The 27,657-nt window shown below is 37.2% G+C and overlaps 1 protein-coding gene across 8 annotated transcripts in view; it reads right to left on the bottom strand.

The window, feature by feature from the left end:
* Mctp1 (multiple C2 domains, transmembrane 1) overlaps nt 1–27,657 on the bottom strand; it is a 517,439-nt gene that overhangs the window by 173,283 nt on the left and 316,499 nt on the right. For 6 of the 8 annotated variants that reach the window (XM_013513035.1, XM_013513041.1, XM_013513036.1 and 3 more), the window contains exons 7-10: nt 26,238–26,297; nt 21,066–21,143; nt 15,948–16,112; nt 13,200–13,330 (exon numbers count right to left, since the gene is read on the bottom strand). In XM_013513035.1, the coding sequence (XP_013368489.1) occupies nt 13,200–13,330; nt 15,948–16,112; nt 21,066–21,143; nt 26,238–26,297 (434 nt within the window). The remainder of the gene's footprint in view (nt 1–13,199; nt 13,331–15,947; nt 16,113–21,065; nt 21,144–26,237; nt 26,298–27,657) is intronic. The other 2 variants (XM_013513038.1, XM_013513043.1) reach the window with 2 other exon arrangements.

Here is a 27,657-nt window from a genome sequence, read left to right as displayed (position 1 = left end):
ATTTATAATGTTATTAGAGTGAAAATGCAAAATTCAAAAACCACTGACACACACTCCTGAGCTCCAAAACTGCATTTACAGAGGGAAGAGCGAGTCAGATTCCCTTGGTTCTAGCCCTTCATTTTTCACTAATTAGTTGTATGACCTTTTCAAGACAACTCGTCCTCTTGAATTTTACTTCTCTCATCTGCAATTATGAGTTAATTGAACTAAGATGAACTTTAAATTTTCAAAAATCCCAAATCCCATGATTTGTTAGGAGTCTCTCCCTGTTTACACTTGCTACACCTTTCTTTGCAATTCCGCAAACCAAAAACCTAAAAGGAGAAGTTTATCATATGGACAATAAACTCTTACTCCTCAGATGCATTACTAAAGAAATCTGAATGTAGGTGCGGGAAGGAATCTAATCTAATCTGATCTAATCTGATCTGATCTCAAATTGTATTTTCAGGCACACTGGGGTATGCCTGTAAAGTCACCATGGGAGGAAATGTGAAAAGGGGGTTGGAGACTTTCCTCTTATCACAGAATAACTCCCTTTATATCTGTTTCATGTTGCGGGTTCCTCCTGTGTGGTACGAAAACTTATCTGACACCCCTGAGGCACCTCCCTGGATTCTCCGGAAGCCATGTCTCCTGGGCTTTCAAAGCCAGTGGTATGGCTGTGGGTTTCTCCCGAGTCTTCTACTTCTAGGAGAACACTCTTACCCTCAACCAAATGGGCTACTGCTGTTCATCTAGGCCAAGCAGGCACCTGTGTGGATTTTTTAGGTTCTGCATGCAAAACTGCACCGTGGCAAAAAGATCTGGTGCCCAGATCAACTGCCCAGGAAGCTGGGTGACAGTGCAGAAGTATTCTCCCAGTGGGGTAAATTTAGATCAGTGGAATGGAGATGAGAGGAGAACTTCCCATACCATCTTCCCTCTCATGGGCTGTTCCAAAACATGATTGCATCCTACCCGACTGCCATATCCAGAGGGTGTACCTGCTCAGCAATCATCTGCATCTCTGCAGCACAGGAAACAGTGACCAGCCTAGTAACCCATGACCTTCTGTTGCTCTCTAGTCTTTCCTGCTTGCATGTCTTTACCCCACATTCCCGCTGTCTTGGACAGTACCTCTCAGGAAATCATCAGCACCTAATTGTTGCCTGGAGTTCTATTTCGAGGAAACCTGAGGTAAATCAAAAACCATTGGCACAGCTCACCCCTTCCAGTGATGGATGTCAAGGACATGCACCTGACCATGTCCTTTCACTGGCTTTCTGACACCCATGAGATCTCCTTAGGCAGGCAGCAATGCCCTCCACAAGCTACCACTGATTTGTGTGTCACTTTCTGATGCATTTGTACTACCTGTCATTCCGGATGGCTCCTCATCCTCCCACCATCTATGTGAGGCTCACCTATTTCAGTAGGTTTGGACAGAGCATCTCTGCTTGAGATGATACATCTTTCTATCTTTGCTTGGTTAATTTTTGCAAATTGTCATCAAAATAACTTGCAGCTGTCTTTCCCAATGTCTTGAAACATTTTGAGAGCCAGGACAGTATCTTATTCTCAGCACCTAGCACAATACCTGAATATGGGTGGTGCTTTGTAAGGATTAAAGTACTTACAGATATGGACATTTAGAGAAGACAATGGTGATACTGATTGAACTAGTGAATAATGTTCTTTTTCTTCCACTTCTACATTGCTATATTATCCTGCAGAGATAGTGGTCTGTCTTTCTCCCAACACGTATTCACTGATTCACGAAGTTCCTTTTTTTGTGAGGTTTTCACACTAAGCTACATCCCTAGCACCTTTTTAATTTTTGAGACTGGGTCTTGCTAAGTTGCCTAGGCTGTGATGGAAGCTGTGATCCTTCTGCCTCAGCCTTCCAGGCTACTAGGATTACAGGCATGCACCACCAAGCCTGGTTTCAGTAATTATTAAGTGCCTCTGTGTCAGATCTTCTGTTAGATTTGGGAAAATTCAGCCCCTTCTAAACTTTCTAGTTTCTCAGATCTTCATTTCCAGAACAACCACAAAATAACAAAAAGCTATTTGGCTTCCAAATACAAGGCCAGAGCCCTGAAATTTTAATAAAGCTCAATTATTTATTTAAACTCTGTGCTTCAGGTTTCTTCATTTAGGAAATATAAATTTTAAAGAGCTAGACTTTTCATAGTTATAAGAGCATAAAAATAGTATAACAAAATACTTCGATTGATTTCAGTTCTTCATATGTTCGAGGTATTAGTCTTTTGTCTGAGGGACAACTGGCTAAATTTTTTTCCCATTCTGTGGGTTATCTCTTCACTCTGCTGGTGATTTCTTTTGTTGTGCAAAAACTTTTTAATAAGATGAGGTGCCAGTTGCTTATTCTGTGTAGTATTTCCCATGCAATCTGGGTTTTGTTCATGAAGTGTTTGCCTATACCTATGTCTTCAAGAGTTCTACCTATTTGCTCTGTCAGCAGATTTAGTGCTTCTGATTTAATATTTAGATCTTTGACCCATTTCAATTTTAGTTTAGTGCATGGTGGTAGACATGGGTCTGGTTTTAGTCTTTGGCATGTGCAGAGCTAGTTTTTCCAGCACCATTTATTAAACAGGATATCTTTCTTCCAGTGAACACGTTTGGCCCTTTTGTCAAAGATAAGGTGGCTGAGTGTGTTTGGAGTTGTTTCTGCATCTTCTAAGCTGTTCCATTGATCCTCAGGTCTAGTTTTTGTTTGTTTGTTTGTTTGTTTGTTTGTTTTTGCCAGTATCATGCTGACTTTATCGCAGTAGCTTTGTAGCATACTTTCAAGTCAGGGACTGTGCTGTGCCTTGCCTTGCCTTTGTTGGCCAGAATTGTCTTTGCTATTCTAGGTCTCTTGTGGCTGCAAATGAATTTTAGGATTGTTTTCTCTAATTCTGTGAGGCAGGTATTTTGATTGGGATTGCATTAAATCTATATAACAATTTCGGGAGCATGGCCATTTTCAGTATGTTGGTTCTTCCTACCCAAGGGGAAGGGATATCTTTCCATTTTCTGATAGCCTCTTTGATCTCCTCAGAGCCCCTAAATTCAAAGACCTGATCCAAAATGGGCACATGAGATGAATACACCTTCTCAGATGAAGAAGTATGAATGGCAAATAAATATATGAAAAAATGTTCATGCCACTGGTCCTTTGAGAGATGTAAATTAAAACAACACTGAGATTCATTCTCACTCCAGAAAGAATGGCTTTCATCAGAAAATAAACCAGTAATAAGTGTTGGTAGGGGTGTGGAGGAAAAGGAATCCTTTTCCACTGTTAGTGAGAGTGTAGACTGGTGCAACCACTGTGGAAATCAGTGTGGAGATTCCTTAAAAAACTAAAACTAAAGGTTACATTTCACCCAGCTATTTCTCTTCTTCGTATTTTCCCAAAATTATTCAAAATAGACCACAGTGATATATGCACACCCATGTGTATAGCAGCACAGTTTGTTATAGCTAAATCTTGGAAACAACCAAAATGCCCACCAACCAAGGAATGGATAAAAGATATGGTTGTTTTATGTAATGAAGTACTATTCTGACATAAAGAAGAATAAACCTGAGATATTTATTGCTAAATGGATGCAATTTGAGACCATACTCTTAAGTGAAATAAATAAGATACGTATGTAAATATCACATTGTCTCACTGGTGTGAGAACCTGAAAGTGTAAATAAGAACCATATTATTCAAGAGACATAGTGAAGTGGGAAGAAATTGTTCAAAAGGAAAGGGTAACTAGGGAGGGAGGAGGGGGGAAAGAAGTAAGGGGAAAGAAAAAATGAGAAAAGAAGGATAAAATGGAAAAAAGCTTTGTAAATAAGGAGGGGAAGAGTGGCTGACAGGAGGGGAGGGGAATAAGACAAAAAAACCAAGCAAGTCAAGGTATATCAGGTACAGATACAAGTCCCCTATGATGAATGTGATCATTGTACATACCTAAATTTTACCAATATAGCTCTATCACATTTACCATACTTTGACATTAGAAAATTTAAACTATCTACACCCAGCCCAACTCATCAATTAGTCAATCAATGAATCAATAGAACAGCTACTGATAGGCTTAAAACTTAAGGAGATTTTCAAGCTTTTTTGACTTATTCTACAAATGAGGAAATTGAGGATCAAAGAAATTAAATGATAGCAAGAGCTTAAACCATATTCCCTGATGTCATATCAGAATTTGAATTTGCTTGCACTTAAAAATATACATTTTCATATATAGGGTTGGATTACTTAGACACTTGAAAGGAATATTAGTTATCTTTATCACGTGACATTTTCTCCTAAGAGCTGATGGAGAAAAATTTTGGTTTTTATCACTCTTTCTTCTCCTCCACCTTTCTATCGACTGACTTTGCACCAGTGACCAGTAGCATTTCTTCCCAGATTAAGAGTCTGGTGATTAGCACTCTGGGTGTGTAGAAGGAAGTCCCCTGGGATATGGGAAGTAAAGTTTGAAACTAGCTGGAATCACTTCTCATGTAATGAGAGTTAATATTCACTCTAACACCGGCGGCCCGGACCCCGTGACCCACGTCTGTTTCCCGGAAGAGCAAGCAGAAGTCGCAGAGCACAGAGAGTTGACAGGGACGCCTTCTGCGCTCACTAAATTGCAGCTCCTACATGCCCTGTTAAGTGGATTTACGGATTATATCATCTTGTTTTAACTGAACTAATCCTCGCAAAATGGTCAATTGGCTTTAAAAGAGCCCAGTAAAAGAACTGTGGATTGAAGATAATGCTAATTGAACATGCACAAGTGAACTGCAATGATAAACAAGAATCTGCCGAGCTGACACTTGTCCTTGAGCTCCGTGTTAGCCGCACGATGATTCACAAACCATTGGTGGTACAGTCAGATCTCGCGAGAATCCAGTCAAAACAATCCAAAATTACCAACAGGAATATTTGCAATAGAAATATAAACCGTGCTTCTTTAATGATGAAATTCTAAGCATATTTTACGCCTTAAAATAGTAGCTAATGATGTTTTTAAGCTATGATGATTAGGTGAGGGAGAGGAATAAGAATTAAGATATGTTTTGTCCAAGTATCAACTCCCATATGAAGGTAATCACTATATACTACAAACATGTGCTAATACAAATAAAAAATAGAGAAACAAAACAACATAAAAATGAAGGCTTCAGAAGAGAAAGACAGTTGTCTTTAGATGTTCTAGAGGGAAGAAGATTTTCAAAAGCACAACTTTACATAATTTTTTAACCAATTTTAATAATAAATTTTCTGCAGCTTTTAAAATTCCTTAATATGTGAGTACTCCTTTACATTAACATTATTAATATGTTATGAAATCTTATAAATCAGTATAACACAGAACTCCTTGGAATGCTTACATTTTAAAGGATCCAACATGTAAATGTGAGTGTTTTTAAATTCATGATTGTGAAGTTTTACATTTTTCTCTGATGCTGCCAGAAGATGATTTCTGTCATTGCATTTCTATTGTCAGGAGCTGTCCCTGTCCAATTCCCTTTGGGGAGACTGTCTCATCAGAGCACACTTGTGTTCAGTTCTTGGATTCCCTGTTCACCGACTTGCAGGGATGCTACATAGCTTCTGTATGTAGCTCAGAGGTGCATGAAATTATCTTGGAAACTCTGCCCATTTTAAAGAGATATTGCAATGACTATAAATTTTGTGAGAAAACTTTCAGAAGAAAAAATAGCAACTCATGAAAAAAGGGATTATAATAGATCTGGGTTATGTTGAGTTTATAAAAAGCCAAGACAAAAATTAATGACACTTTCAATTCTTTATTTAAATATTGCCAATCTTCCTAATGAACTATTCCAGTCAGTCATTAGTGAAGAAAAACAGCAAAAAAATAGAATAATTTTATAAGTAAAGCTCTCCCCAGTTTAGAGTTTGCTGGTTGCTATCTTTGTGCTTTCAAACTAATAATGCAACAGGATCACTTTTGGTTTTATTTATGCAGGAAACCAAAGAATCATTGTTGTTTTGGTGCCAGAAATAAGAAATGTTTCCAATCAGAATCTATACAGTGTCAAATTCTCTAAAGTTCTGACCTTCAACGTGAAAAGCACATTAGTTTGGTTAAGATTCAGAGTCAAGGACTTCTTTCTTCATTTACCAGAATAAACCCAAGCACACATGTGTATACCTATATACCCACATTATCTTGTTTTTTTGTTTTTTTTTTTTTTTTTGGTTTTTCTCCTGTACCGGGAACCGAACTCACGACCTTGCGCTTGCCAGGCAGGCGCTTTGCCGCTGAGCTAAATCCCCAGCCCCCCCACATTATCTTTTCTTGGTGTTAAATACAGTCATAGATTTATTTTTATGGCTGTAGAAAGGGAAGGCATTTGTTGTTCACCCAGCACTTGGCAGTTTAGAGTTTTCCTTATCATATATCATGTAATAAAAATTTTTGTTGAAATTAAGCTCTCTATGCAGGCTTACATTTGTAACACTGTGTCATGCTGGGCCAGTACCCATGCATAAGCCCTGATAACAAAACAAATGAAGTCAGTAGCAATTCACCAACCTAAAATATACGGACACCAAATCAATGCCACTTTAAAGATAAACAAGCATTTTGCACACTAATAAACAATGTTATAAATCTTGCTATATTGGATTGCAAATAACTCCAACTGAATGAAATTGCATGACCCAGGATTTACTTATTCTGCACGTTCATAAAAACAACTTGTTCTCTGACAGCACTCATTCTTGGCAATTTACCGCAGCTGTCAGCGGCCAATTTGTTCAGATTACTGCTCTGCATAAAAGTGTAACAATCATGAGGATTTATTAGCTGATTATCAGAAAGGTGGCAGTCCATCCTGCCTGCCAAAATGCAGGTGATCAGAAAGTTAAATAATTACCCGCAGATTAACATTATTTCACCTTCAGTTGCAATCTGTAGTTGAGCAACAGGTGAGATTTTCTGTTGAAACTTGCAGCACGGTGTATTTCACTGGAGTTGGTTTGTTGACTACCTGGCATTTTTTGAGCACTCAAAGGTTGCAAAAGGCTGCAGATAAATTCTGGACTGAGATGGGGTGAGGGTAAATTTCAATTGAAGAGACATATATTTGATTTATATCAATCAAACCAGTTGCATAAAAGCTGAGCAATTTCTTAGCAAATCTTAGTCTCACTATCTGCATGTGCAAATTGCTACCATAGGAATCACCCTTGTTACTCCCTAATAGCTAGCTAATGTATATAGTGGTGTCTTACAAATTATACAATTTAAAAATTATTAAAAAATTTAAAAAACATTGAATTAGTTACAAGTTTAAAAATTATTAAAAATTAAAACTTAAACTCATTACTACATAAATTAAAATTATTATTACTATTATCTCTTTGCATTAATGATTAATTTTGTGTGTGTAAAATTTAGTAGCCAAATGGTGTTCATTCTTGGGTACCATAATGATAAAGTTTTCTGAAACTCTGAACACATTAAATGTGACAGGAACGTACCTCAACGAAGGCCATGGATAATAAGTCAGTAGCTAATACCACATGGAATGAGGGAAAGTGGAAGGATCTCTCTCTTTAATATTTTGAATGAGATAAGGCTGCCAATTTTGACACTTACTCAACATAGTATAGTACCAGAACTCTTAAAGAGCAAGCAGGCAGAAAAGGAAACAGAAAGGAAGAAGTCAAACTGTCACTATTGCCAGATGTGGTGGCGCAGGCCTGTAATCCCAGCACTCGGGAGGCTGAGGCAGGAGGATTGTTGCCAGTTCGAGACCAGCCTGGGCTACAAAGTGAGCTCAAGGCCAGCCTGAACTGCATAGCTAGACCCTGCCTCAAAAGGACAAAAAAAAAAAAAAAAAAAAAAAAAAAGGCAACAAACTGTCACTACTTACAGATGACCTGATCTTACACAAAATCACAGATACCACAGCAGAAATTATTAAAACCAGTAAATAAATGTAGCAGTTATAGGATATAAAAATCAATCATCAGCAAAAGAAAATGAAAAAATCTTATTTACAATATTTATAAAATAGCTAGGACTGAAGAGGCAAAGAAGCAAAATATAAGACAACAAAGACAACATGTTGATGAAAGAAAATGAAGAGGATAAAAAAGAAAAAAAAAGGAAAGATGTCCTGCATTCATGTTTTAGAACAACTGATACTGTGAAATGAAACAACCTGCATTTCCATTGGGTATGAATGGGCCAAGGAAATGTGTTATGATGGAATACTTTTCAGCCATTAAAAGGATGAAATTTTTGTTACTTATGACAACATGGATAAAACTGAGCTCATTATGTTAAGTTAAATAACCCAGACACAGAAAGGTAAGTAGTGCATGATCTCATTATGTGTGGAATTTGAAAAACTGATCTGTAGAAGTGGGGAGTAGAATAGTGTTTTACAGAAGTAGGAAATTTTAGAGGGTGGAAGGGCTGGAGAAAGGTTGTTCAACAGATGATAAATTATACTTAGAAACAAGAAGCTCTGATGTTTATGTTACTATGGGTAACAGTAATGCACTACATATTTTAAAAATCCTAATAGAAAGGATTTTGGATGCTTTCACCACATGAAATGACAAATGTTTGAGGAGATATTTTCAACTTAATTCAAACATTACCTAATATATGCATTGAAACATCACCTGGTACCCTGTAAACATGTAACATCATTATATCTCAATTAAAATGTTATGATAAAAGCATCTTGGTAAATATATAGATGACTCTTCCTCAGTACAATTCAGAATTTTAAAATATAAACATCCTTCACATGCTTTTCTATTTTAACTTATAGATTCTCCTCTTGCATTAAAGTCGTAGATCTTTCCATAATTACACTGAAAACATGTATCTTCCGCTAAGTCATGTTGTTGAAAGTGACATTTCATTCCTTTCAGACCAGTCTTTAGAAAATAAAACAGTCATAACCTCCAGTATTAAATGAAACTTCAAGTATTTAAATTCAAAGCCAGCTAATATTTCTTGAGTACCTATTATATGTTAGGTACTTACCTAGGTATTGAGGTATGGCCTAACCCAAACCCTCGAATCTCCCTGCCGTGAGGAGCTTACATGCTAGCAAGGGGCAGTACATGGTAAAATCAATAAAGGAGGTGCACAGGGCGCCACCTGGTGGATACTTCCGTGGAGAAAAGCCAAGCAGCAAAAAAGAAGAGAGCGCTAAGGAAAGTGGGTTTTGATGTTAAACAGGCATGGCTGGACACCTCCCTGACATGACTGTGCACAGACCCGTAGCAGGTGAACGGGCACGGCAGGCAGGTGGCACCCGGAGCGAGAGTTTCAGGCAGAGGCAAAAGCCCAGCGGAGGCAGGGCCTGGTCTGCTCGAGGAGCAGCACGGGGAGGTCCAGAGAAGCTGGAGCAGTGTGGCGGGAGTGGTGGAAGGTGGCTCTTTAGAGCAGAGGGGCAGTGGCACAGATCCTGACTTAGGGGCTCTGTCATGACCTTGGTCGTATCCAGATTGTAACAGGAAACGGCTGACGGGTTTTGAATAGGAGAGTGAATTATTTTGTGCTTTTCAACTATTACCCTGGCTGCTATACTGGAAGCAGACTTGTGCATGGCAGGATGAAGGAAGGCCAGGAGGAAGGATGAAGCGAAAGCGAGTGGTCCTTGCCGGCGTCACATGGAAGCTGACGGTGAACCAACCAATATGGTAATGACACAGGTGGTGAGAGGGAGCTGCAGTGGTTAGGACCTGGAGGAGCCTCCAAAGGCCCATGTGTAGGAATGTGGTCCCCAGCTGGTGCTGCTGAAGGCGGTGGGAGCTTTATGAGGTCTTCAGGTCACTGGGGTGTGCCCTGAAGGGGACCCTGGGGCCCTGGCACTCTCGCTCCTTTTTGCTTCCTAGGCACATGGTGAGAAGTTTCGCTCCTCCATACACTGTGCTGGGCTGCTTCTCCACAGGCCCAAAGCAAGAGGGCCATGGACCATGGAACCTCCACATGATGAGTCAAAAACTTTTCCCTTGAAAGGTGATTTGTTCAGGTGTTTGTTACAGTGTCAGAAAACTGACCAACACATTGGTGAATTGTAAACGTGTTTTGAAAGGCATGTTAGTGCACTCCTGATGGATTTGATGAGCATGAAAGAAAGAAAGGAATAAAAAATGCTGTGATGAGTTTTGGTGTCAGTTACAAAGAAAGAGCTTGAAGGAAGAGCTGAGTTCAGGGGCTGGGGTCAGAAGCCTGGCTGGAAACGTGCTGAATCAGAAACACCGGCTAGATATTCAGGTAGCAAGAACGAGTGTGGAGCTGGGGACAGGAATCTGGCCTGAAGAGAATCATGAATGCACCTGGACAACTGGTCACTCTCAAGCTGCAGGCTGTGTGGAGAGCATAAGGATGGATGAAGCCACTGCAGGAGCAAGTGTAGACAGAAAAGATGCCCAAGCCATGAGCAGCGAGTCTCTCCAGGGAGGGAGATGCAGGAAAATTACAAACTAAATCAAGGAAGAGCATGCAGTGAGGTGAGGGGGAACTAAGGGAATCTGGTGCCCTGGACGCCAAGAGAGAAACATGTTTTGTGGGAAGGAAGCTGTCTGCTAAGTCCAGCCCTGCTGTCGGGTCAGGCTTAATGAAGGCTTAAAATTGGCCACTGGATCAGCAAGTTGGTGTTCAAGGTGACCTTGGCAGGAGAAGCTTCGGTGGATTATTGGGGGCAGAACCCCGACGGTGTGGGTTCCAGTAAGAACGGAAGTGGGTAATTCTCAGTGTTAAAATACTTCTTGTTTTCACAGTCCAGATTTGAAAGTGGACTTTAACTCATAGCCAATCTTGTTTTAATTATACACAAACAAACCCCATTATGAAGTTCCCACTGACAAAACACATCTTTAAAAAAACAAATTACATGTGGCCCACAGTAGTAAACAAAGTGAACAACAACCGAGCTATAGCATAATAAGCAGGACTTTATAGGTAATCTAATCCATATATTCTCAAATTTGGGCCAGACTTTAGACACTACCCTTTAAAAAAAGTTATTAGCCATCGAAAGGATAGTATTATTCTCCACAGTCAACTTTAAATTTACTCAGAAGCCACCAGCCCATTCCCCAAGTGTCACTGATTTTTAGGTTAACCCAGACTTAAGAATGCTGCCACAGTAGCTTACCAAAGAAGAGAGGACACAATGACAATCTTAGTCCTGTTATGTGACCTAAGAACCTAAACTGAATTGGAAGGTAAGTCAATTGTCCTCTAAACTAATTTAGGAATCAAGGCAAAATTTTGGACTGCCTCAGAATTCAACATTACTCCCCTCCCTTGTGGAAATGGGCTTACACTGACACTTGGGATCTGTCCCAGGCGTCACTGTGTCCATATCTGTGTGCTATATTTATGTCCTCTAAAACTTTTGGGCTCAAATTGCTTTGAGAGACCATTTTGTTTGGCATGTTACAAATGATGGGTTACTTTTCCTTTCCTGAAGTTCATAAAGGCTTTCTTAGCTTTCTTGGGTATCTACTGTAGAGTAACCCCGGGACCTCCTCCCCAGCCATTTGCCATTGTCCTCTCAAAACTTACCTAAGTCTGGACAGACCCTTACAAGCAAAGTGAAGTGGGAGAAGTCCGTCTCACACAGCCGTTTCTGCCCTTGAGCTCATAGTACTGTCAAGCAAGGACCAGGGGAGACCGCTACCAACTGGGCTAAGAAACTGTTAGTTTCCAAATTGGGAAATTCATCCCAAGGAAGAAGTACATAAAAGGATTTCTGCATTATGAAAAATGTAGAAAAAGCAACAAGAAAGCCTTCATGTACCATGTGGCCAGAAATCCAGGAAGCAGGTGTGTTTTAGAGTGTAGTCCTCTTCATTATTTTTCCAACATAAGAAATTTTGTACATAAAGTAATGCAGCTAAGGTACCAAAATATATGTGACCATCATTCTGTAACCAACTATGATTAATATAGCTATAAGCTATGAAATTTAATTAATTATTCAAGCAATAGCTAGAGTCTATTTACTTGATACAGTTCATATTCCACTGGGGAGAGAGAAACAAAATATCTAACTCTAATCCAATGTATTTGGTGCATTAGTAGATGTACACCACTACTTAAGCTTTTTGTATGCTCCAAAGATATAGCTTTTAGAAAACTCTGAAAATAGTGCCTTATTAAGGGAGAAACACACAATAAAGACCTTTGCTTTAAACAGGGTTGAAGTGTAACAGTATTACATTACAGCAGAGTTTATGAGTAAAGTATTAGAGGTTAACTGGTACTAATCTTTGACTTCTCATTTTATAAGCATAGGATGAAAACTGTTGCTTAAAACATACATATCAGAGTCATTAAAAATGAAGAGAAAGGATGTTAGATTGGATCCTGTTCTTACTTTCCTAGAATAAAATTTAGTACCTATGAACTTTCTTTGGTCTGTAAGTATGAAGCCTTGGAATTCACATAGAGTACAGTAAAGAAGGAATATTTTAAGCTAACAGCTTCTTTGCACACCATGCTTTATTCTGATATTGCCAGGTTTCCTTGTGTTTTTCAGCAAAAAAATATAAAAATAAGCTTTACGAAAGCAATAAGAAAACAATTCATGTGATTTAAGGAGTCATTCAAAATATCCTTGACCTTGTAGAGAGAAATGTCATATGAGCCACAGAATAGTATTTTTGGCTTCATGATCATATTAACATGAGTTTGTCTCACTTACATGCTTCCTTCACTAAAACTTAGTAACTCTTCAAGATTTATGAACTCCTAGGAGATTATAAAGATTCTCTACCTTGTAGAGTTATAAGAAATAATGCATTTCATGGTCACAATGTGCTTCATGAAAATAAATATTATCTCAGCTCACTTTACAGACTCTGAATATGCTTTTTGTTCTTTTAAGTATCCCGTATCAGATGAAATTCCTCTTTTTCAGCTCCCATAACTTTTGTGCACAATATTTCCGACATCTGGAGAAAATCTCTGGATATTGAAATGGAATAGGCTGGGTCCATCAACTAGTCAAAAGTGCCACCTACTGGCCAGTCTTTGAACCTACTTCTGTGTTCATCCAAGCGTTGCTTTGCCGTAAAAAGATTCCTTCCTTCCAAAGAGTATAGACCACTTCCAGTAACCAGACTTAAAGCAAGTATTACTTAAACAAAAATTCATCTTCTCTAGCATAAACCAAAAATATCAAAGTGCACAAACCTGCCAATAAAATCATCCCTTTTCCCAGCATCTTTGTCCCATGCTGTGATATCAATGATTCCTCCTCTTTCTTCATAGAGATGAAAATCAAATTGTTCCCTCCATTGAGGATTTAAAGTTTTGGGCATAATCTGGAAAACAGAAAAGGCACTGTTGTCTTATCAGTTGCAGCCTTTTGAAAAATTAACGTGAGATACTCAGTTAAAATTCAGGTAGCATCCAAAAAAAATCTTCTTAATTGTGCTATTTGAACTAAAGTTTTCAGATAAGTGAAAATGAATCACTAGATTTCTAATAACTTTACTACTCAACAGCATAAAGGATCTGTCCCTCCAAATTAAAAGTCATTCCTTGATTATCCTACATAGTAGATGAGAAATAGGAAGCCTATACAGAAAATAAACAGCCTGTAAATAAAACAGCTCACTCAGGTACTAGCATTCCTTCTACATCATCACTGACAGATAACGACATAACTCATAGTCATCTCATAACAGAAGAAAAGCAGGCTTTCCAGGGTTTCTTTCATTTTTCCTTACTTTCACACGCATTGGAATCTTTAACTGAATACGTGGGAAACAGACAATGAAATTTTGTGAGAGCGGAAAAGAAAAGCAATAGCTTTAGGCAAAATTTAACCTGAGAATTATAGCATTGCTACATTGCCCTGTAAAATATGGGGAAAAATATGGAGTGTGTGATCTTCCTTTGAATGTACAAGGAAGATATCTGAGGTGCAATTTTATAACTACAAGTATTCAGAAAAGATACCTTGTGGAATCAACAAAGTGACCTATGCTGATATGTTTTAAAATTCCAGTCACCCTTTGGTTAAACAACACTTGTATGTTTCTCTGTTCTTTCTCCTCCCCCCATTTTTCTTAGCAGCTGGGTATGCAGTGGCCTTTTCTCTTTTTAATAGATGACAGACAGCTCTTTAGATGTAAAGAGTTTGTTTGCAAAGGTAGTACAAATGAATCACAATTTTTAAAGTTCACAATCTGAAACGAATCAGCAATAGATCACAAAGAAAAAGAGCAGAGAGAGACAGACGTCTATAGCTGCGTTTCATATTTCATACCTAAAGAACAGAACTACAGAAATGATATCTGTAGCCTACTGAAACATAGAAGTGGTGTCAACTGAGAGAAGACAAGGATGAAGTGGTCATAGATACCTATTTTTGGAAAGAGCAACTACTTTAAAATTTATTAAGCTCCTTATCAGAAAAATAGTAGATGGCACAGGTGAATGCTATAATAATTGAAGTGTCTTAAATTGGGCTCAGATAAACATTTCTGGTATTTTGGAACGTGGTGTGGCCTTTTTATTTGGCCTCAACAGACTAGCGTTTCAATTGTTTTTCTCCTTTTAGAGGTCAGAAATGATCCCTTCCTTTCCATGCGTACTTCAAGAAGTGAACAAACAGCTGGCTGGCAGTGCTCCCTGCCTACTGTACGCTATTTCCAACCACCCTAGGTACCGAGGAAAACTTCTGCCCCACAAGGGGAATAGACAAGCTGCTGAGGCAGGAGGACCACCAGTTCAAGCTCAGCCTGGGCAACTTAGCGATTTAGCAAGACCGTGTCTCAAAGTACGTAAAAGAAACTTTTAAAAAGTCTGCAGATATGGCTCAGTGAGAAGACCCTGGATTCAATCCTCAGTACTGTAGAAACAAAACCTAAACCAAACTGAAACAAAACATCTGTGAAAATGATCACCTCGGGCAAAGGAATTCTCAAATTAGAAAATGATCTTTAATTCAGGATGGATGTAATCATTTGTGCCATACTGTCTATGAACACCAGCTGTAAAAGCCAACTAGGAAAGAGGTATGGTTGAACATATATGTATGTTCATATATGTATACATATATGTATGGCTAACTATGACCATACATATATGTTCATATATGTATGAACATATATGTATGTTCATATATGTATACATATATGTATGGCTAACTATGACCTTTACTGATTATCATTACTTTTATCAATACTACACTATTATTATTATTTAACATATTATCACTAGTAATATAATTATTATATAATATACTTATTACAACTGCTGCTTTTCATCCTCCTTATTTGCTATTACCACTTACTGTGTTTTAGTATCAGAAAACTAGAGACATGCAGAACATATATTCATTTAACCTTTTCAATAACTCTCATAGCTAGGAGTCATTTTAATTTTCTCTTTTACAGAAGGGGAAATTGAGGCATGGTGAGATTGCTTATGGCGGCAGCAGAAATTTGACTCATTGTTTCCTACAAACATTTAAAAACTTGCACTCTGCATTTGTGCAAGTTATGTTGAATAAAATGACCTGGAGAACCTCACAAAGACTTTCATGGTATATAAAATAATAGTATAGACGCTAGCACTTTTTGTAATTATAATAGGATCTCTTTGTTCTTGCTGGGTCATGGCTCCTTTCTAATCTTCTTTATAATTCTCACAGGGATGCTGAAAGATAATTCCTACATCATAGATGAAGAAATTGAGACATAGTGAAGTTACATAGTTTACCCAAGGTTGCCTAGTACATAAACGAATACAATTGTTGATGGTGTTTTTGGATATGGCATTTAAAAATTCTCCCAAGCATTTAAAAATTTCCAGTGTTTTCATCTCCAAAAGCATGGTTATTAGCCAACCAGTATGGACAGGAAGAGTATGGACAGGAACGCAGGAAGCTCCGGTATGGACAGGAATGCGGGGGAGAAAGCAGAGAGATACCTTGCTCTTGTACTTCTGATGCCCGAGCCGGAACTTCACGTAGGGGTCACTCAACCCATTGGAATCCATTGCTTTCAGATCTCGCCCTTCAATCAAGGTGATGCTGACTATTCCTCTCCACAGATGGGATTTTCTGTGTTGGTCCGACAGACGCAAACTTTGGCTCTGAAATTTTGGCAAAGAAAAAGTGAATTAGATCAGTGTGTTTTATTAGTGTGTTTGTGGTGGTTTTTTTTTCATTTGTTTTTGTTTTGTTTTTGAGACAGCATCTTTATATGTATTCCAGAATGGGCTGGAGCTCATTAAGTAGTCCAAGCTGTCCCTGAACCTGAAGCGATCCCCTTGCCTCAGACTCCTAAGTGCTGGGATTGCTTATTGGTTAGCCCTATTTGCCACCTACCCCTATCTATATTACGCCCAGCACATTATAGTATTGTGTTTTAAATCCAAACATTGTATGTCCTTTGGCCTTATTCTTTCCCCTTTATATTTTTTCAAAAGATAGGCAGTCATTAACAAAAACAACTTATGAAGTACTAACTACTTATTAATTTCAAAATTATTAATAAATTATGAAATTATTCTTGATAAGTTTGCTATATGAAGGAGGCGAGTGCTCAAATAAAGACAGTCTCGCTTTTCACATCTTCACATTACAAGATGTAGATGCTTCAAGAATGTCAGAGATTATTTGCATTTGTGTCAAAATGCCTGTCAAAATAAATATGGTCAAAATGAGTACTGTAAATATCAAAGATTGCATCTATACTGTATGTATTTGATGTTTAATTATTTATGGTTTTGAAAGATTTTTTTCATGTTACAAATGGGTTTTATGGGGTGGTTAGTTGCAAGATTAGTTTCAAGTTCTATTTAGGTATTTAAAAACTTTTTTGCCACATTAGGAGATAATTGGGTTCCAGCTCAATAAGGAACTACTAAAGTATCATAGAATACAAAATGAAATCAATATGGCCATCCAAAATATTTTCCTTCTAACTGAAACTTGCATCACAGATATTTACAATTTTTTTTAAAGTTACACTTATGATTTATATAGGCAAGTGTGTTTCTGGATTTATTTCTTATTCTAGCACTTTAACATTTTTTTTTTTTTTACTGATTCTTATTATGCTCAATTCTAAATCACAACATTCAAGCCAGTGAGCAAAATCAGAAGTCTGTAAAATTAGCAAGTCTACTAAAAATGGTAATGTAACTTCTCTTAACTATATAGCAAATAAAACAGAAAGTAGTTAAACATTACAACAGTTTGAAGTGGGACTGAATGTTAAATAATACTATAAAGTTATTATTTCTTTTTAATTATCAAGTATGTTTTTCCAGTTAGTCATTTCATGAAGTAATTCAGCATTTCTCTGAATCTCAAAGTATTCTACTCCTTAATTATTGGTTAACCCTATTTGCCATCTACCCCTATCTATATTACTGTGATAATGTTAGGGTCTATTTGGTACAGTTTGCATTTCCATTTAGACTTCCTACAGTTTCTGCATGTCATAGCAATGCCACAGTCATTCTTATACATCATCATCAAAAGTCATGTGCTTTGACAAGGAAAATAAAAACTATATTCTTTCAAAGACAATAGTTCCAGTACTTGGCCATTTCAATAAATCTTTCTAAATCACATTGCGCATTTCTCTACCACATTGAAGAGCAAATTTTGAACATTGTGGCTGGCTTTGCTTCCTTGGTATCAATACACTCCGCACTCTGTGAGCTTCACCCGCAGTGATCTGCAGGGCAACAGAGGGTTCATGAAACACCTGCCAGCGCCCCAGAACTCCTCTGTGCCCCTCATTAACATATATGCATGGACTGGGTTTCTATATTGGATCTTGTTTGAACAAAGGGGTTCAAAATATTTAGAATTGGTATAATGACTGATGGCTAATGGTATCTTTTAATTTTGTTCTAACAGGTGATTGATTGATTGCTTTAATCTACTTTTGCTGCTCCATCTTTGAAAGAAGAGCCTGGAGAATCAGGTTTGGAACTTTGGAACTGAAACTTTCATTAAAGAATCTGAGTGGCAAAGTAGGAAGGCAGACGTACAAATACAGTATTGTGGCAAGAAGAAATATTTGTCTTAGCAAAGACTGCTCATTTAAACAGAGCTTTTGACTTATACGCTTATTGAAGAATGTATATAAAGGCCATCTTCCACATATTTTCTAGAAGAAGTCATACATGACATGCAAGTGACAGTTAAGTACAATCTGGGTTGTACAACATCTTCAGCTGAGAATGCTGTTAGTTTCTTTAATAATAATATGCCTGAAACCCTGACTTGTCCCTCTTCCCCAAAATAAGAGAAAACAGAGTAAGGAGTGGAAAAAATTCTTTCCATGGATCTTTCCTGCTTTCATAGTAATAGAAGGAATTTAAGGCCTTGTTTGCTTTCTGCCATTAATGGTTAAGAAATCCCTTTTTGTAATGTTGAAGAATATTTCCCAAGCAACTTGGGAAACAAAGGAGGAAGAGGAAGAACAGTATTTCCTCATAAAATGATAAAATATGGACATTAAAGTGGCCTCTGCAAAGACTGCAAAGAAGAGAGAGGGTTTCTAAAAAATATACCAATCATACATCTTAAAAATAATTTTTCTTCTTCAGTAACTTTTATTTAAAATTCCACATTTCTAAAAGAAACTTTGTTTTTTTGTTTTTTGTTTTTTTTTTCCTCCGGTACCGGGAACCGAACTCATGACCTTGCGCTTGCCAGGCAGGCGCTTTGCCGCTGAGCTAAATCCCCAGCCCCTCTAAAAGAAACTTTGTAACTCAGCTGTGAATTCTATTGGATAACTACATAATTGTGGGTAAACACACAGCCACTAAACAGGTAGACATTTAGCTGAAGCATGGAAAATAGAAAATTGACGTGCAATTCTCAGATAAAGGTGGAAAATATAAAGTTAGGGTTCCCTCATAGTAGAAACCATAGTTCCCTCATAGCAGACTCCTCATAGTAGAAAAAACCCAGACATTGAAATACGGTCAGTTCTCCACATCCTTGGGAGAATTCAACCAACCATGAATTGAAAATGTTTAGGGAAAAATTAATTGCATCTGTACTGAACATAAAGAGACTTCCTTCCTCTTGTCACTATTCCCTAAGCAATACAGTATCACAACTACTCACTTAGAATTTACTCTGTATTTGGTGTTATAAGTAATCCAGAGATGAATATACAGGGGGATGTTTGCAGGTTATATGCAAATATCACACCGTTTCGTGTAAGGGACTTGAGCACCTCTAGATTGCGGTATCCACGGGGTGAATGGGGTTGGAGCTAAGCTCCCTACCAGACTTCGCATGCTGAAGGATGACTGTACTCACTTCTGTCTAGTGAGTCCTCTGTGACTTGGGCATGTTGCTCCCTCTCTGAAACTTGATTTTCTTATTACTTTTCAATAAATTTTCTTATTTTTGTCAATTGGATTTCAATGGTTTCTTATTGTTTTTTAAACTTCATTTCCAGGTCCCCAAATGTACTCAGAACACTCTTCTGTGTGTGCATATGGGGGGCAGAGTGGCGGAGACAGTATGGGAAAACGTACATTCCATAGACACTGAAGACCTGGCTTCCCGAAGGGAGCTGCCATTCATTATTTCACCTATTTTTAAAATTCAAGGTTCTGGGAAGCTCATTCAAGGGATGGTAATGAGCAGAACTGCACAGCCTTAAAAAAAACCTTTCAAACCACTAAATTTGATGCTCTCCAAGGAACATTCTGAGTCACTTTGCTCTGTCTCAAACGCTCCCTTCTCTGCACAGCAGTCTTGCAAATGTGTGGTCCATAGAGCAGGCGCATCGGTGCCACCTGGAACTTGCCAGAAACTGAGGTTCTTTGGCTCATTCTCACTAGAGCGGCATCAGAAGCCCTGGGAGTGGGGCCCCGCCCTCTGGTTTAATCAGTCATTAATCAGCAATTCTGACACACATTTTGGTGCGTACAGCATAGGCTTTCGTGTGCACTGGCCTTCCCTGTGTCCTATTATCTATCGTTAGTTAACATAATTGCAAACATTTTCCTCTCTCTGGCACAGATTATGCTGCTTTTAAATTTAATGATCAGGAGAGCAGATTAGTCTGGATATTTAGAGAATTTAAAAAGAGAAGTAGGAGCTTACAGGAACAATTATGAAAAGCTTAATTTATTACTTTCCTTCATTAATATTTTTCTCATAGAATGTATTTTAATAACACATATTTATTGATGTATTAATAAGTAGTCAAAAAAACCACTTGTTGAGCACCTAAAGGGCAAAGTGAACAAGTCTAGGATATTGCTGAATAAAGTTAGATGATAATGATGATGATGATGATGATTTATTTATTTGTTTATTTTGGTACCAGGAATCAAACTCAGAACCTTATGCTTGCCAGGCATAAGGAATCAAACTCAGAACCTTATGCTTGCCAGGCATATGCTTGCTGTGCTACTGAGCTATATCCCAGGTCCCAAAGTTAGCTTATTAAAACTGGTACTTGTTTATCTAAGGTAGTGCTCCTAGCTAAATCCTTGTTGAATTAGAAAATGTTATTTGACGGAGGAAGGAAAAAGGAGCAAAGAATAAAAAACAAAATCTAACTCAGCTTCAAAGCCAAGAACCAAGGCACAAAAGAAAGAGGTAATCTTTGAACTCTTTAGTTCTTGAATTTTAGCAGTCAGCTTGTTGAAACTTGTGGACTAACCCTTCCTAGATTTTATGGAGCAGTGTCATGTTTTTATTTCCACATGTGAAAAGGTGATTCTTATGTGTACCCAAGTTTGATACCCACTTTCACAAAGAAACTTCTCCAAGTTTAGAATCAATAAAGAACAGCAAATTACAAGGGAACAACACAAATTTCACAGTCTGAAGCAATTAGCCAGTAAAATCTTTAGTAAAATTTTAAAGGTAGTTAGTTGGCACTTCAAGAGAGAATATTAGTGTACTTAGATGATTTCTTGAAAAAGAAGTCAAGATTATGATTTTGCCTCATATTATAAAATAGGTTAGGATAGGGAGTGTTTTTAAGGCAGCCCTTAGAATTCACAGCTCATGCAAGCTCAGCAAAGGCAGATGAACTGAACGGTTGAACTTACTTGTGCATTTTGGCAATAAGGACTCTGAAGCTCTGCTCTGCAAAAGCCCAGGACACGAAGGGTGGGGCTGCTGCACGTCTGGATGGAAATGAATGATCAGAGCTGCACGAGAATGCTTTGTTCCACTCTCCACCCCTCATTTTGATCAGTATTCAGAATGACTTTTCAATATTTTTTGAAAAAATACGCATTTGTGTCTCCGGTCATTTTCAGAAAATGTCTTGTAGTAGAATGAACACAAGCACAGCACAACTCTCTAGTTTCCAGCCATATTTTCAAGTAAAATGATGCTGCGGTGGTAAAGGCCAGACAGCCCAGGGCTTTTAGGGTGATGGATCCCGAGGAAATGTTTCCTTACTTTCTTAGTAAATACATCAGAGAATACAAACAGCAAGAGAAATCACTAATCACAGAAAGAATAATTTTCCTGCATGTGATACTGCAAAATATTTTGGATTTTTTTTTTCCAATATTCCAATATTTTGGAATTTTTTTTCCAAAGTGGTATGGCCCAAGAGGAAGTGTTACAGAGGCAAGCAGTAACTGTGATCCTGCTAATCTTGCATACCATAGGTAAATATTCTTAATTGATTAAAGATATATCTCTAAAGTAATATAAAAGTTTTGTCCTAGCTAATATTTTCCTCTACTGTCTTGCTATAAGAAAAAAACAATGCAAAGATTTCTTCCCTACTAAAACCAACAGAGGCAAGAGATGGATTAAGAAACACAGCCTGACAAGAAATTCTGGAGGGAAATCATCATAGTGAAGGTGAAAGTTTGCATTAAATACTTACAGAGTAGCTAGAGAAAGATTCTGAACAATAGTATTATGAAGAAATGAAAGGCATTAATTTTAATGACATCAATGAGAAGGACTGAATTGAGCAGTCTGAAGGAATGGTTAAATCACACAGAAAGAAAGAAACATTTATTGAGCAGTTATTATATTCTGCAGTTTTCACATTCTAGTATTTTTCATGGAACATTCTCTTTTTTTAAGGTAAAGAAATGGAGGCACTGAGAAAATAGATATCCCAGTCAAAGCTAAATGCCTACAGATGGGCTGGCTGAGGTTTATATCTGTAGTTGTTGATACTTATTCCACGATATTCTGCACTATATCGTACGTTTTGGACAGAGCCTATGAAGTTTATGATACAACAAAGGAATTAATTGGTACAGCTTTTTCAAATTGCTTTGCCTTTCACTCAGATGAAACATGTCCTGGTTATGGGTTGCTGGGAAAGGCTAATTAAGGGGGTAGAGATAGCTAATAATCCTGGCATGTGTTATTTATTAAAGCATACTTGAATTAACTGTGCACTATAATAAAATATCACCTAACATCTTTCAAAAGGGGCAAGGTATAGATTCGAGCACACAGATTGAGAAGACAGTTATGTTCCCATTGTAGTTAGTAAACTTTACTAGTACCATTCTCTGGAAAACTAGACCACTAATAATAAGATATAACCTATTAGTCTAGATCCTGATTTTAAAATAAATCAGTACCAAAAAATCTACTTAGGCTTAACATGTGTCTAAGGGAACACAGTTACTACACCAACCCTCTTCCTGATACGTACAAATAATCCTTGGCTTTTGTTATCTTTGATTTTATTACTTGAGTTAAACCTAATCCTTCCAAATGAGACCCACACACTGTGAAACTGCAGTAAAAGACCTTGCTTGTGTGTTCACAGTAAGTCATGTGTGGCGCTCTTTTCTCTATTTTCGGGACAGAGCTGGCACGTGGTTTTATTTAATCAAATGATCCATGGGCCTCTACAAAGAAGAGATAATGACAGCCTGGAATGACTGTTTTGTGCTGCAAAAACCGGAGTGTGGAACAATTACAAGCTCAATCCCAGGCACAGGCTGCTTCGATCTTTTCCTTTTCCTGTAGAGTTTATTCCAGTGAATTGCATCTGGATGATGAAGTCCAACCAGTAGATTTGTTCTGCCAGCCTCTATCCTCTGAAAGCAGAATTGCCTTTACAGAAAGCCCTGCCAGTGCTTTGTGCAGCCTCCTGTGAAGTGTCTCCTCTGAAAATAGCGCTTTGATCCTCCTTTCTCAGCTCATTCACTGGCACTGTAATCCTTAGAGAAATTCTCCTATTTTTTAATCCTTACATTTTCTTTTGTATTTTGATTGGTTCTTGATACAATTTGTGGTGCCAGGAAGTTATTTATGTTTACTTAAGGCATTTGAGCTATGCTCTCTAACTTTAATTGTGGCCAAACAAAAGTTCTTAAGCTTCTATTGTGTTTTTCAGTGTACTATATACTAAGAGGAAATCAACATATATATTGCAGTCCTGTTGGACTGCTAAAATTATGTGCAAATTTCTACCAGTAATGCAAGGAAGGAATAATAGTTCTAGGTTTGACTTACAAAGATCTTTGTTTTCTTCATTTTTTTTAAAGAAAAATTATAATTAAAATTTATAAATATTTTGAGAGTCTTGTTCTCACACCTAAAAATAAAGGTATCCAAGCTTCTCTTGGAGGTCTGCCAGATATATTTGAATAGTTCAGGATGTGAATGCTTCAGCATAAACCCAGTAACTTTTCTCCTTATTTACAGTCTTTCTCCAACACACATCTGCTCGACCCTACTGTGAGATGCGTTCTAATATAACTCCCCATTGCTCTGTGTTTTTCATTACATTCTCCTTGACTGTTATAATTTTTTCCATATTTATATGTGGTAATCTTGGCATATTACCCCCTCTTCCATGTAAAAATATTAAAATTACTCTTTAAATCACTATATTGTTCTTGTGAGATGTTTTGTTCAAATCTTATCAGAACTTAGATGTCCACTCAGCGGAGATAACTAGGAAAAAATAATCCTGCTAAATATTTGAAAGAACTGCTTTAAGCAAACATCCTCTAACCGGAAGTTAAAAGTCCTAAGTGAAATTCTGACTTAATTAGAGTAATCCAATTGATTTCATGTAATTTTTACTCTCATGAGAAACATGGTAGTTGTCATATTCTCTCTGTAGTGTTTTGTGTTCTAAAATATGGAGTTTTAATGAATTATAAATGTTATGCTTTTGAAAAGTAGACTATCCCTGTATCACTTTAGTATTTTCTTTCCATTATGTGGCTTTTAAGACAATTAGCAAGGGCTCAGCATGTCCTCACTAGGATTTAGTTTTACTTCATATAACTTAAGTGTTAGCTCTTGAACACATGCATTGATCCTTATAAATTAAGCTGATAAAAATTTCTTTCAAATAGCATCCTGTTTAACTCCCAAAATACATGTAAACTCTTCATGCAAGATTTTATCTGCACTACTCAGATATTTTGTGTATCTGGAAATGTCTCTGAGAAATCTCTTACATATGCATTTTGCTAAAAGTTCATTGGGACAGCAATACTCCTTGGGTCAAGAGCCATGGGGTCAGCTATCAGAGTGACCTTTGATTGAGAATCAATCAATCAATGCTCCTCAAAGAGGAGCATCTCTATTTACATAGGGCATTTGTACTCATCAGTTTAAAGAGGAATCCTACTGCTGTAAGTTCTTCAAGTTGTTTATTTATCTGGCATTCAGGAGAGAAATATTGGTCCTGACCGTGTCATCTGGGTCCTTGAAGGCTATAATCTCATTGCTCAGGGCCTTAGCTTCCTCACTGGTAAAATGAATCATGTGTTACTCATTCACTGTATTCTTTGAAAAAGAGTTACTCTAGACTTTGGACACAAAGAAGCTACCTTTTATATTTTATTCTTGTATGTTTCTTATTCTAAAATCAGAAAGCCCAAGAGTTTGAAGAAAAGTTATTAAAAAAATATTGAAGTATGAATACAGCTACACAGAAAGCACTGAGAGGTGAGAGTTTAATTTTAAAACAGTAAGAAGAAAGATGTGGGAAGAGCCACTTGAAAGGAAGGCCTTTGGGCAAAGCAGTGATGTAGAGATGGGCTGGTGACAAATCTTCACTCACAGGGACCAGTTTGCACATTTGCTGTATTAGAACAAAGAACACAGGGCACTCCCGACTTCTGCGGATAAGTAAATCTCCCCCATCAATTCACCTTATCTCTTGGTCTTAGGAGAGCTATTAAATTTTTGTCTTGTTTTCCAAAAAACTAGTTTTAATTTAAGGTCATGGAAGAATTCAAAAGCAGTCAATCTGTGTGTTCATGGACAACGCATGAGCATACAAAAAGAACTGTTATTATTTTAGTAAATAAGTAAAATGACTTCAGGGAAGGGAGTAGATGGAACGGAGACTAACGGCCATAGTCAGTAGAATCAGGTCACAACAATGAAAGGCTCAGAAAGCTATGCTTGTCAGAGCAGGAGGGGATGAGTGGATGTGGCTTGTACTTGTTTACTGGTCAGTGTGTGACTTCATCTGGAACAGGAAAATCTTAAAACCCTAGAGGAGAAAGGTGGTTTTCCACACAAATAGTTGGAGAGCCAAGAAGGAAAATGATAAAGGGCTGAGAGGTTAGCAGTTACACTGCAGTATCTACTGCAATGTATCCCTGTGCCAAGAGTGGGTTTTCAAAGAGGGAGGGACACTTTAAAAAGTAGTAAGTGAATTAGTAGTGAACTAAGCTCTGGATAGTTCAGAACTGCAGTGGAGAAAAAAATGGATGACAGAGCTCATAATATTTAACTCACTGAAGAGTAAATTGTATTGTGATGGCGTTTAAAACAAATCCTGTCGAACTTTGATCTTTTCTCCATCTAAATCAGAGGCAGAAATGATGTTTTCTAAATCAGTTTATTTCAAAGAAAGGGCACTGAATATCTACTAGAGATTTAGTATATATGTTGTGTAAGATCACTGTAATGAAGTAAATTTTCTTGAATAGAAGGGAAGAGAAAATAATCCCATTTTCCAAGAGTGGAGAAAAGTCTTCATGGGCCCTACAAAGTCACTGAAGCTTTAGCTTTGGGATTAACTTGGCTCCAGAAAGATCTGACTTCGAGTAATGTGTTTCTAAGGATATGAGTTCTTAATGTTTTCAAATGAAGAAACAGAAGAGTCAGCTGCCTAGATGGCTTAATAAAGAAGCCAAAGAGGACATCTGTCTTGGAATCTATTTTAAAAAGTGAATTGCATAACTCACACTGAACTTTCAAAATTATTATTCAGAACTCCAAATCAAGAATATTCATATAAAAAATTTAGACATTACCCTCCAAAAGAAAGACTTCACAGAGAAATAAGATCCAACCACTTCATTTCCTGAAAGATCCTAAAAACAAACACACATTTAGCTGAATATTGAGATGTTTTTGGTAATACTTCATTGGTATTCAAAATAAAAGCAAATCAAAGCAAAGCAAGCTAAAAACAAAAAAGATGCATATCTTAAAGTTATTCTGCATATTTAGAAACTCAAGTTTTCTTCCCTTGCATTTATTGAAGATTTTTTGTTTTATTCATCTATGACACCATGACAACAAAGTTTAGAGAGAGTTATTTATGCACATCGTAGAGAGTTCACTTACCTCTTTATTCTTAATTGTTCATTAATACATTTTTGAGTCTGATGTTTCATTAGAGAAAGTAGAACTGTGTAAACTTATTTTAAGAATTTGAAATAAAGCACATAATACCTGTTCCTTTAGGAAAATAATAATGTTCACTGTAGAATTTCAGAACATTTTAAAAACTGGTAGCAAAAATTTTACTTGAAACATATACCTGGTTCAATTTCAGCATAAAAAATTTCCCAATTTTATGATCTAATATATATGACTTTATTAATTTGAGTACCTTTATTTTATTCTATTTTTTTAACTTAAGTAACTTTAAAAGAAATGCACACTGAGAAAAGAAGGTATTGGTTTAAGAACAGAACAATGTATTCAAATTGTATATTTTATTACTTAATTTTTAGATCTTTATAAATTAAAACCAATTTAACTTTGGGAGTTAACTATTTCTAAGCAGTGTATTTTTACATGCTGTCTTGGCTGTGAGTCATGATAAATCTATGAGAAATCCAGGAAAGCAAAGGGATAGATAGTATCAGTCTTTCATACCGTGATGAAGAGGAAGCAGTCCTACAACTACCCTGATTATTCTATGGTTTTGTGTTAGCTGCTAAGACAGTAGCGGCTCTGTAGCACCTCACCTATTGAGCATAGTGAGTGACTGTTAGTCACTTAGGGTAACACTGAGCTAAGGATATATACACTGTGATCCAAAAATCATTAGAAATAAAAATAAAACTATTCAGCAATTTGAATAATTTAAGCTTAGACCTCAAAATAATTCAGAGATTTTCTGCACAATATACTGGTGCTTTTGAAATCTATTTCTTTGTGAAACCAATTTACATTTTTCTAAGTTATTGGCTTAGGGCTTGGTCATGTAGGTTACTTATGTCAAAGGTTTTTGAGAAAAGTTTTGCATTGCAGACTGTGTTTTATCATCACTACAAAGTCATGACTCATTTACAGCTATACCTACGGTTTTCATCTGACACACCTGACAAATCATCACATCAGATCCTAAATCACAAAAATCCTTAAAAATTACTGATACATGTTAAGGGGCACAGACCTTAGAATGACTGCAGTCTATTTTTCTTTCTTTTCCTTTCTTTT

This window comes from Chinchilla lanigera, unplaced genomic scaffold (genome assembly GCF_000276665.1).
Source record: "Chinchilla lanigera isolate Chin_1 unplaced genomic scaffold, ChiLan1.0 scaffold00017, whole genome shotgun sequence".
NCBI lineage: Eukaryota > Metazoa > Chordata > Mammalia > Rodentia > Chinchillidae > Chinchilla > Chinchilla lanigera.
The sequence above is the reverse complement of the archived record's forward strand: the minus strand, read 5'-3'. Positions and strand labels throughout refer to the sequence as shown.